Source organism: Haliotis cracherodii, unplaced genomic scaffold (genome assembly GCF_022045235.1).
Source record: "Haliotis cracherodii isolate W230 unplaced genomic scaffold, xgHalCrac1.p SCAF_10, whole genome shotgun sequence".
Lineage (NCBI taxonomy): Eukaryota > Metazoa > Mollusca > Gastropoda > Lepetellida > Haliotidae > Haliotis > Haliotis cracherodii.
The window spans coordinates 4,758,686-4,771,118 of record NW_027266265.1 but is presented as its reverse complement, the minus strand read 5'-3'; the positions used below and the strand labels follow the sequence as shown (position 1 = coordinate 4,771,118).

Here is a 12,433-nt window from a genome sequence, read left to right as displayed (position 1 = left end):
AAAGGTTGAAGAATTTTGAACTGAACTGTCCGAAAGTTTATATCTCAAATTTTGGAATTGGATACAGTGATAAAGTCTTATATCAATATGTAGACTCATAAATATTGGTTTTATGTTTTAACGGACATATGATGACATATGATTTACCCAGGTAAAGCATACATAACGGGGAACATTGTAATGTTGGTACAGTTTATCGTGTCTTCGTGCTTTAGCATTACACATTTTCATATTCCTCTAGGTTTTAATGTTTATTTGTTTATGTATTTGTTATTTATTTTTTCTTCTCCTTTATTTTTTCTGGGTTATATATTTATCTAAATATACATTAGTTACTTGTGTGAGTGTGGTTGTTTGTTTTTATTTGTTTATTTTTATTTTTATTGATTTTGCGGGTTTTTTTTCTTTTCGGGTGTGGGAGGGGGGGTGGGGGGCACTTTTCCTTTCGTTTTTCATAATCATATTTTTTAAAAGTTGTATATAACGTATGAATCCCTTCTCAGATTCACCGCCAGCCCGATTGTAACAATTACATGATCACTTTGCTTTGTCTCGTCACGATATGGCTGAAATATTGCCGATGTGACGTAAAGCATTACCTCACTCACTCACTTTGCTTTGCCGATGCCGGTTGATGTTGTTCAATACAGGCTGATAGTGGGTGTTTTTTAATCTATTCTACATGCTAATCATTTCGGGAAGATGATGCACATTTCACTATATTTTGGGTTACTTTGCTTATATAATTTCCGATTATCATTCTTAGTTTTACTTTTGCTCTTCTGCTGCGGTGATATCCATCCGAATCCAGGACCTTTGCATAGTACAGATTTAAAGATTATATATCTAAACGTACGCAGTCTTAAAGACAAAACAGATTTGATCAGTGCTGAATTAGATAGTTATGATGTTGTATGTTTAACAGAAACCTGCTTGCATCATGATATTCTAGCCACTGATATTACACTGATACCATTTTCATATCGTAGCCTGTATTAAGGAATATATTTTAGATCTAAAATCAGAGTATAACGGACAGCCTGAGCTGGAGGCGCACGTGGATATATTGACAGTGTTTACGTAGTTAGTGTTAAAACCGAATGTTTGCGAGGATTAATAAGATTTCTGAATTCTGTTACAACAGTAACCGTACATGTATTTGTTACATTAGAGTCATTTCATTCAAATTTGTTTGGTATGATTATGTCTTATAATTATTTTAGGATGGAAGGTACAGCTACTAAATAAAATATGTTGAAATATCAATTCATTATGACCATATTTCATAATCTATTTTTTAAAGTAACCCTCCTTACATTAAAGATAACTATTTAAAGAATATAGTACTTAAAGACATTGCAACAAACCGAATAATCAGGGGGGAGACTTTATACTGAGGGGGGCGCGAAACATATCCGTCCGGGGGAGATTATATTTCAGAACAGATTCTCCGGGGGAGAATCTGTACCGGTATAAAATCTCCGGGGGGAGAATTAGTACGGGGTAGAGTTTATACCGGACACCGGCATCTATTGTTCTGGGTTAAAAATTACCCAACCATTACTGACAAGTGTACAATAGAGGGATTATGAGGATTAAAAAGGGATTTAAAAGAGGGCAACATGACTTTCGTTATTTTATTTCTCATGTACATACAGCATACATTATAAACCATACATGTGTTCATACATACAAAATATATAAACTTATAAAGTCAGAAATTAAATTGTGATTGTTGCGGTTTGTTCTCCAATACATAACATTCACGGTGCCGGCAAACCGAGGTTAAACCATTAGAACTACTACTATGACCAATGAAAAGGGGATTAAAGTAACTATAAGCACTATAAGCCAAAGTAAGTAAGTAAGTAACCGATCGTTTACATTTAACATAGACCACAGACCACTTTCGCCCCTTTCGGAAACACATTAAATGGCCTGGCCGGGCCCGTGTGCGAAATACGCATCAGTCGGAAAGCGCTCGTTAAATCTCCAAAGTAAGTAAGGAAGGAAGTACTATAAGCCTTCTGAGAAAACGAATTACAGTGACTATATAATACACTGAGAACTACTACTAATTAGGATTACTGACCAGTGAGCTCTCAGCGAAATGGGTGAAGAAAGGGCTGAATCCACTTAAACCGAAGATAACAGGCATGGGATTAGTAATCAATCAACCATTTCTAAAAGTGTCTGGGATGTCTGACAGATGGGAGGACACCATATGAAAGCATTTAGAAACTACAGCCTGTAAACAATAGGGTCCAGGAATACGGATAATATGGTAATGGAATTATTACAGCAGACCTGAAAATGAAGAGAGTCTCTGGGTTCCTTTGTATTATCTTTTTATTAAGATAATTTAACAACTGTTTTTTCCTGTAAGATTTTTCTGTTCATTTAAGAGACTAGATGTTAGTCAAATGAAATGTTTACATTTCTCCTCTCTCTTCCTTCAAGGATCATGGTAAGCCTGTGAGGTGATAGCCGCGCGGTCATATGATACCTCATATATCACATATCACTGTGTGATAACAGCGTAACATTTCCACTCGTCGGTGTAGTGATAGGATACAGACATTCGATACACGAGATGTTACGCAGCCTCGTTGAATCTTATACTGCTTCTCACCATGCAGCCAAGGTCAACTCGAACACCTGTAACTTGATATATCGTTTTGATAACCAAACTCACGTTATCAACGTCACAATCAAACGCTTTAACCGTGAAAACCGGAGGAGGACTATCGCTTTCATTGAAGCTGGGTGGAGCATGTTACGAGAAGCGTGACACCTTGGTGTCCATCAATCCATAACTTACAGGCTTTAGGAACATCATGAGTTGACCCTCACTACAGAGTATTGCCCACTAAGTGACCGACAGCGTGTGACGTCAGATAGACAAGATTGATTCCTACGTGCAACCACAACTGCTCGAATGACGCCAGGGACTCACCACAGACCAATCAGCGGCCAGAATGTGATTCAGAAAGACTTTTAAACGTCAACGTGACCTTGAATCTTACATGCAATTCATGAAATGCTGTCTTAAGTGAAATTCATCACGCCAAAGACACGGGTTCGATTCCCGACATGGATACAATGTGAAAAGCCAATTTCTTGTGTCCCACGCCGTAATATTGCTGGAATATTGCTAAAAGCGGCGTAAAATCAAACTCACTCACTCACGTTTAAATGAAAATAAAAATGTTGCCCTGCCAATTTTAACTTATTTCTGTTGATAACTTTCATGTTTATAGCATGTTACTTTCACCTCTTCAAATTCGCGTTTCTTTTGGAGTTCAGTGTATTGTAGGGAGTATCAGTGATGAACAAATTCTTATATATATGCGATTGAGGTTTTCGGTTCCACAAGAACCATCAAACCAACTTCTAAATATTTATATTCCCCGAAACACGTAACGTCAGGGACATCGCTGACATCAATGTATTGTTAACGCGCAGTGAATGTTCTGTCACCTATGCGCACTTGACAATTTTGACTGGGTTCTGTCTTTATCTTGTTGCATGTTTCACGTGACTATTTGCGAAACATATCCTGTCCTCTAGTGATACTTAAAACAGTATCAATTTACGCCCTATCTCATGTCAATTTCATCTTGATAAGTACAGGTTTGCAAGACATTGTTTCCCATTCACAGACGGAACCGCCCCCTTGAACCATATCTCTGGTATTCTTCAAGGCCAACCATATCCATTTCAGTCACTGAGTCCTGTGTTCGACGTGAGACACATGTCTGAGAGTCGTGGTGCCATGGAGCGGTGGTTGGTTCTCGTCCTTGCCTTGACTTTGGTTAGTGGGAACTTTAATGTCAGTCTCGAGGAGGTGGCTACTGTGTTTTTGCCGACAACTGGACGAGAGTGGGATTACAAAGTTGTCCAACGTGCGACCTACGATGCCGACACCAAGCTCCTTTACGTTGTTGGTAAGTGTGAGGGTCGGGGACGGAACAGGTTTGACGTCGTGATCAGCGCACATCTCTCTCTTACTCCATCCCAATCTCACACACACACTCTCTTTCTCCTACTCTCTCCCCCTCCCCCTCTCACTGTGTCTTTCTCTCTCTATGTCTTTCTCTTTTACTCCCTCTCCCACTCTCTTACTCCCCCACAATCTCTCACACACCCTCTCTCTCTCTCTCTCTCTCTCTCTCTCTCTCTCTCTCTCTCTCTCTCTCTCTCTCTCTCTCTCTCTCTCTCTCTCTCTCTCTCTCTCTCTCTCTCTCTCTCTCTCTCTCTCCCACTCTCTTACCCCCTCTCAATCTGTCTCACACAGAGACTCTTTCTCTCACACACACTCTCTCCTTCTCTTACTCCCTCTCCCCTCTCTGTCTTTCTCTCTCTATGTCTTTCTCTCTCTATGTCTTTCTCTCTCTATGTGTTTCTCTCTCTATGTCTTTCTCTCTCTATGTCTCTCTCTCTCTCTCTCTCTCTCTCTCTCTCTCTGTCTTTCTGTACAATAATAGGTGTGACGGGATTCTGTCACTGACATTGGTCAGTGTAGACGGTTTCTTTGTATATACATAATTATACTATTCAAAAGTAGTTAGAAAACTCGCGATTCTTTCATATTACTAAACTAATATCATAGGTTGACAGGTGAAATATATAATTTTAACGGATTGACAGATTAACTATATTAATATCATAGATTGACGGATTAACTAATACCCTGGACTGACAGATTAACTATACTAATATCATGGATTAGCAGATTAACTGGACTAATTTCATGGATTGACAGATTGACTATACCAATATTATTGATTGACAGAAGAACTAGAGTATACTAATATCATGGATTGACAGCCTTACTAGACCAATATAATGGATTAACAGATGAACTAGACCAATATCATGGCTTGACAGATTAACTAGACCAATATCATGGCTTGACAGATTAACTAGACCAATATCATGGATTGACAGATTAACTGAAGTAATATGAAAGAATCTGTTGTTTCATTTCTTTTGAGTCGCATACAGCCGCCCATAACAAATGTTTTAAATGTGTTCCGGGGATAGCGCAACCACATTCTGTGTAACCCAGTCGGCTGCGTGTACTCTTTACATCTTACAGGTTGTCATGGTGAAATACATAACCCTGACAACGGCATAAAACTAAACTCACTTTCCAATTAATCCTGATCGCAGGTGGGCTAAGCAGGTTCGTGATTGACATGAAGAACCCCCCGAACCTCGCCCCCGTCCGCACGGACTCCTCCCCGCAAGGTAACGTGGAGTACACCGACATCTCCAGCTGCGGCAACCACTTCATCCAGACAACCCATGACACCGCCTACCCACCCAACGGAACCGTCAAGATATTCAAAAAGTTTGACGCAAGCAGACCAACAGAAGAGGTCTTCTCTGCCCAAGGTAGAGGGTTCAACGGGTTTTTTTTGTTTTGTTTTTTATATTAACAGTAAATCATATTGTAAGTGGCGCAGTTTGTAAACTGCACATTGTCCCGTCATGTTTTGGACTGCCTCTGTGGTCTAGCCGAAAGAGCATCTGCCCGGAGAGCGGAAAGTCGATGGTTAGATCCCCGGACGTTAAAAGATGGTTCTGGTTGTTACCCTGCCTGGCGCTCGGCACTAAGGGGATGAAACAAGGACTGGTCGGCTAGTCGTCAGTATTCTGTATCTGAGTGGGGTATCCATGTTAAACTGCTGCATGGTATTTCAGGCTTGCACTATAAAACCGGCATTAATCTGAACTGGTATACAAACACATGCAAGCATGCACGCACGCACACACAAACTTCACCAAACTCGGAACATACATGTAGATAGGTCCAGTGAACTGTTGCCTTTTGATATTTTGGGAGTTTTGAAAAAAATATATACTACATGTATGCATGTTGTTGCAATACTTTCCATTGCAACATCTTTCATTTAGACTGCAAATGGCGGTATTGCTAGTTTCCGGGGCAGATCTTGAAAATCGTACAATATTTCTTCTCCAAACTAGGTACATAGATAGGTCTATTGGTGAACTGGTGCCTTTTGAATGTTTGTGATTTTAAAAAAATAATAGTTTTTGAGAATCCATGGCAACAAGTTTCAGAAATATATTCACGACAAGTATTCACACATCTTTTTCTACAACAGTTGGCGAGAACCCGAGTTGTGTGAGATTCCTTTCTGGGTGTAGGACGGCTATTGTCACTGTCAGAGGAAGTGCTTACAAATCCGGAAGTGATTTCATTGACCCCCAGGGCAAGGTCCTTCTTGTCCGCCTCCCAGGAGCCAGATACGCTGGGAGCTTCGCCAGCAACGTTGACATCACAACATTGGATTTCACAAAGTTTGATGCACGGTAGGTGGGTGTACTTACTCCTAACTACCAGAAATACCAACGTCTGAGTTTGTTATGAAATTGTATGTCCTTCTTAATATCAAACAGGGAGGGGCATATCCTCGTAGAACTATTCCAATTACATTCCCAGCAACCTAGTATGATATCAGCATGGTATCCCAGTTGTGTAGCACTACTATTTTCATGGACGGATCTACACTCCTCACAAAAAGAAACGCACAGGTAGATTTTTAGTAAATTTATTGTACCTAATAAAGTCGACATATTTTATTTAATATCATAGATATAAATATGAAATTTTGATGCTCGATAGACACATGTTGTCGTTGTACGAATTCTGTCCTGCGGAATTCTGCACCATTCTACTTGTAACGCGTTAGGAAGTTGTTGGAGTGTCTGCGGCGAGTTCATACCAGAGGTGTTCGATTGGGTTGGGATCTGGAGATCTCGACGGCCAGGGCAAGCCGTTGATGTTAGCATTATGAAGGTAGTCTACCGTGACACAAGCTGTGTGCGGTGGTGCGTTTTCCTGTTGAAACAATAGGCTGAAAGGTATGGCACCAACGCAAGCGTCGCTGTCGATGGTTCTGTTGCAAACAGGTACGATAACTGGTTTTCTGGGTCGGATTCCAGCCTCGTGGAGATGGTTTCTGACAGTCTCATATCCTCCTCAAACCAGAGATGCGTCCTGCAGTCTCCGCAGCTGTGGAGGAACAGTCGAATGTAGCGATCCTGTGCTGTGGTGGATATTGAAGTGACGCGCGTGCATCAGAAGACTGCGATTCCCCTCTTTGAATACGTCCTACGGCAATGTTCCGATCGGCAGCGCTGAGTCTCGGAAACTTTCGAACTTGAAAAAAGTTGCGATTGAATGACAAGTTATTGACTTACGAGGGGTGTCACATAAGTTTCCGTCCTCAACATGAACGGATAGCCCAAACTCAACCAAACTGCACCTGTTGCTAGAACAGTGTCTCTGCACGTGGATGACATGCAAAACATGAATCCCACGTGCTACAAGTTCCTATAAATTGCTATCAAACAGCATGACCCGCTCACATTTGGAAAAAATGGAGAAGACCGAATGTAGAGTCGTTATTAAGTATCTACATTTAAAATGTTAACACCAAAGCAAATTCACGATGACATGGTACAAACATTAGGTGACAATGCTCCTTCGTATAGTACGGCCAAACAGTGGTGTGCTGAATTTACAAGGGGCAGACGCAGCACTGAAGACGGACCACTGTCGGGTCGCCCTTGTGAAGTGACTACCCAAGATGAAGTTGCAGCTGTTCTTGATACAATAATGCAGGACAGACGAGTAACTGTTAGACAGTTAGCTACTGCACATGACATGAGTAAAACATCAGTGGAACGAATAATCCATGAACATTTACACATGAACAAGGTGTCTGCCCGTTGGGTGCCCAGAATGTTGACTGAAGAACAAAAACGTCAGAGGGTCATGATTAGTCAACAGCTTCTGGGATTAAAAATTTCGGAGAGATCCAGTGCTTTCAGGGCTCATATTGTTACTCAGGATGAAACCTGGGTTCATCATTTTGACCCAGAGACAAAAAGTCAGAGCATGCAATGGAAGCATGTAACGTCACCAATACCCCAAAAGTTCAAAAGCACATCTTCCAGTGGCAAGGTCATGGCCTCCGTTTTCTGGGACTCCGTGGGTGTAATCATGATAGATTATCTACAGAAGGGTTCCACCATTAACGGTGCATATTGTGCAGATGAATTGCGCAGATTGCTAAATGAAATCAAAGCAAAGCGCAGAGGTAAACTAAGCCGAGGTGTCTGGCTCCTCCAGGACAACGCACCAGTTCACACAGCCCAAGTAGCAGTGAGCGCTGCACATGAATGTGGCTTCAAGATCCTGCCTCACCCAGCCTATTCTCCAGATCTGGCCCCCTCTGACTTCTTCCTCTTCCCTCAACTCAAATCTGCACTCAGGGGCCGAAGATTTGGGACAAATGAGGAGGTCATCACTGCTGTAGAGGAGTTTTTAGGGTCACGTGAGAAAAAGTGGTTTTCTGACGGGTTAAATATGCTGGAGAACCGGTGGAACAAGTGCATTGAGGTCAAGGGAGATTATGTTGAAAAATAAGTAAAACAGTTTTTTTATAAATCGCAAATTACTTATGGAGGCCGGACACTTATGGGACAACCCTCGTATGCTTACCTTTTTTAAGGCCACTACCACGAGTTACGAATGCCATAACTTGCAAAGAACAACACACTACCTGTGCGTTTCTTTTTTTGAAGAGTGTATGTAGATGGATCTATATGGATGTTAGATAGATATATAGGTATGATTATATAGATATATGTATCTATATATCCTTTATAGCGCTCAAACACGATAAACACGACACACACACACACGACACACACACGACACACACACACACACACGACACACACACACGGCACACACACACGACACACACACACACACGACACACGACACACACACACGACACACACACACACACGACACACACACACACCACACACGACACACGACACACACACACTGTAAATGAGATGGCATACGCGCTACGCACGTTCATGCATGAGTTCAGGGTTTCTGGGACTGTATTAAAAAACATATTTTCCCACTATTTTATGACAGTTTCAATTACCTGTGTCAGCTAGGATGATCATCACCGTGAATAGAAACTGTAAATGGATGTTGATGCACCTGGCCGGGGTATAGTGAAACATACTTATATATATGTACATTTCGAGGAGTTTCGGTCAATACACCTATATGTTCGTTCGTGACAAAACTAAAACTAAAGGTATATTTTCCGATACCCGTTGATAGTTATGTGTGAAACTCATACCAAGTCAATAAAAAAAACAAAGATTCGAAGTAGTTCCCACAAGCGAGCGTGCTCTTTCCAGTGTGAAGATTTCAAAGAACGTCGCACAACTCTTGCTTAAAAGTGTGTTTTTTTTCTATTAAACAAATGACTTGCCTTTGCATGTGTTTGTGACGGTGCTACCGGTACCCGGTAGAGCAGAGTACGCTCGCCTTTCACGAACACATGGTATCATGACTTTTTGATAGTGATTCATAAACACATGCTTATGGTGTAGTCGGAATCAAATTCTTACGATTATGAAAAGGGTTTTGTCGCTTTTATTTATTTTAACTTGATATATACCGCGCGCTATTGCATGTAACCCACTTAAGGCAGTGCTGGGGCAAATGCAAGGTACATGCCTCACGGACCAGCAATTGTAGTTGAATTGTGGCTCCTTTTTAAATATTACACTTACTGGCTTACACATGCACAGAGGGAGTACAAATATACTGAATACCCATAGAAAACCTATATCAAGACCCACTGAGAATGACAACATGTGAGTGACTATGCGATTGGTCAAAACGTTATCGGGAGCCCTGATTATTAATACTGACAACAGCGTCATTGATGTCCGAGGTTTCCAGACCTAACTGAACCCACTGTCCACGTCATTCAGGGTCAGCGAGCTGCTCAGAGGGGGAGCCAGGTTTGTGTACCGGGACCGTCACAACAACTTCTCCAACGACGTCGACCCAAACAAGATTACGGTGACACCGGACGGGAAGACGGCGTATATTGGTCTGCAGGTATTTTTTGAGTTGCATGATTCACGATCATGAACATGCAGATCAAGGATGATGTGGTCTGAGATGAAGGGGGTTCAACGCCGTGTACACGTTTTCGCGAACATATCGATGTGTGCGTGTCTGCTTGTGCTAATCCGGACCATGGTCAGTTTTATAGTGCTAGACCACTGAGATACCATGCCGCAGTTTGACCAGCACGTGGCCAGCAAGTACCATCTTGACGTTTTGGTAAGACGCGGTCAGGGAATCGAACCACCGCCCTATTGCTCTCCACGCAAGGGCTCTATCCACTATACCATTGATACGTTGGGATAAGGATGAAGGTGAGGTGAGGTGAAATGGGGTTTAACGTCGCGTCCAACATTATTGCACTTATATAGCGACGTGAATGCACGTGTGTTAGTGTGGGGCTGCTTGTACTAGTCCGGACTGATGCCGATTTATAGTGTTAGCCCACTGAGATACCATGCCGCAGTTTAACATGAATACCCCACTCAGACACAGTATACTGACTCCGAGCCGACCAGTCCTTGTTTTAGCCCCTTAATGCCGAGCGCCAGACAGGGTAACAACAAGTACCATCTTTTAACGTCTTTTGGTATGACGCGGTCGGGGATCGAACCCCGGACCTTCCGCTCTCCGGGCGGACGCTCTACCACTAGACCACGGAGGCGGTCCGGGATAAGGATGAAGGATAAATGTTGACCAATGAAGTATTTCTATGTAATACATTTACATCCTGTTCAGGAAGTGAGTGAGTCATATCACGGGGGCCAATCGACGCCCGACAAGACAAACCATGAGTAATCTTGCACGCACGCACGAAAATGTGTTAGTAAGATCTAACACTGTGACATCAGATCCTCTACCCATCCTGACCCTAAATCCAGAAGCGGATTGAATGGTAAAGATGATCACATTGAGATTTTAGCTGATCTAGACAAAACGCCAGCCTCCTGGATCTTATTGCAGAGTCAGTTCAGAAAACAGTAGATCTGTAACCATGTGTTTTGTTCTAGCGCAGCAACGCCGTGGCTATGTTGGACGTGAGCTCCGGGAACATCGTCAGCATCCGTGGTCTCGGAGTGAAGAGCTGGAGTAACCTCCTGATGGACGCGTCCGACCAGGATGGGGGTAGGTACCGGTAGCTGGATACTCGGACATTATTTGGGACATTGTAATAACATTTTATAGTTTAAGAACCAACTGTGATAGTGTTGCAACATGACCACAACTGCTATAACATCAATTATCATAGTTCTATGACTTCTGTTACCGTTCTGTGATGCGGTCTGGCTTTAAGCGACATGATGTCAGCAGATTCCGGGTTCCGTACATTTCTGGTACGTTATAAGGGAGTTAACGGGGGATGATGCCCCTAAGTCTTATGCCCATTCCAAGTAGAGTTCTAGATGTTGTACTTAGTGCACTGAGTGACCCTGAAACCATGTCTCCATGTAATAAGGGCAGCTGATTGCGGTGAAGTACAAGATACATCTAACCAACTAGACGACCTACTTACCTTTCTAATGCCTTCCTCATACGTGCGCGTACGTGTGTGTGTATGTGTGTGTGTGTGTGTGTGTGTGTGTGTGTGTGTGTCTGTGTGTGTTCGGTATTTCGCTGATTTTAGCAATATCCAAGTATGTAACCCCTGCACAACATTTGTCTGTTAAAAGGTTGTTTGTTTATTGTTTAACGCCACACCCAGCAGTATTCCAGCGACATGACGGTGGTCTGTTAAATAATCGAATCTGGACCAGACAATCCACAGACTGACATCGGGATGCGATGACATGCATCAACCAAGTCAATGAGACTGACCACCGAACCTTGTAGTCGCCTCTTACGACAAGCAAATTCGCCCTTTACGGCAAGCATGGGTTTCTAAAGTCCCATTCTACCCCGGATCGTAACAGGTAACACAGAACAAAAACAACAGTCTGTAAATAATCGAGTCTGAATCAGACAATCCAGTAACTGACATCATGCTATTCCTACGCATTTGGGATACGATGACATGCATCAACCAAGGCACAGAGCCTGACCACCCGATCCCGTTAGTCGCCTCTTACGACAGGCATGGGTTGCTGAAGATCAATTTACTAACCCCCGGGTTTACCAAATATGGACTGAGCGCCATCATTGAATACTGAAAGTTCCCAAAACATCCCCTGTTAACGCAAAAAACAAGCAATATCATGGAACGGGGCACCAAGGAACGGATTCACACATTTCACAACACGCTAACCTAACCCTGGTATTGGGTGTGGCACTGGCCACTAGGCAACCTCTCCGACCCTGGAAGTGAGTGAGTGAGTGAGTTGGGTTTAACGCCGCTTTTAACAGTATTCCAGTTATATCACGGCGTGTCAGCTTAATGTGGGAGGAAAGCCCCAAGTGATGCAGGTCTCAGACGTTTACAGCTTCGGTGAAACCCACGAGCACGGGTAT

At 42.6% G+C, this 12,433-nt stretch overlaps 1 protein-coding gene across 1 annotated transcript in view; it reads left to right on the top strand.

Annotated features, from left to right (window-relative positions):
• Positions 1 to 3,739: 3,739 nt before the first annotated feature.
• LOC139453980 (mesenchyme-specific cell surface glycoprotein-like) overlaps positions 3,740 to 12,433 on the top strand; it is a 29,870-nt gene continuing 21,176 nt past the window's right edge. Inside the window, exons 1-5 of the mRNA XM_071235447.1 lie at positions 3,740 to 3,947; positions 5,176 to 5,400; positions 6,135 to 6,342; positions 9,850 to 9,979; positions 10,999 to 11,113. Coding sequence (XP_071091548.1) covers positions 3,755 to 3,947; positions 5,176 to 5,400; positions 6,135 to 6,342; positions 9,850 to 9,979; positions 10,999 to 11,113 — 871 coding nt within the window. The 5' untranslated portion in view covers positions 3,740 to 3,754. The remainder of the gene's footprint in view (positions 3,948 to 5,175; positions 5,401 to 6,134; positions 6,343 to 9,849; positions 9,980 to 10,998; positions 11,114 to 12,433) is intronic.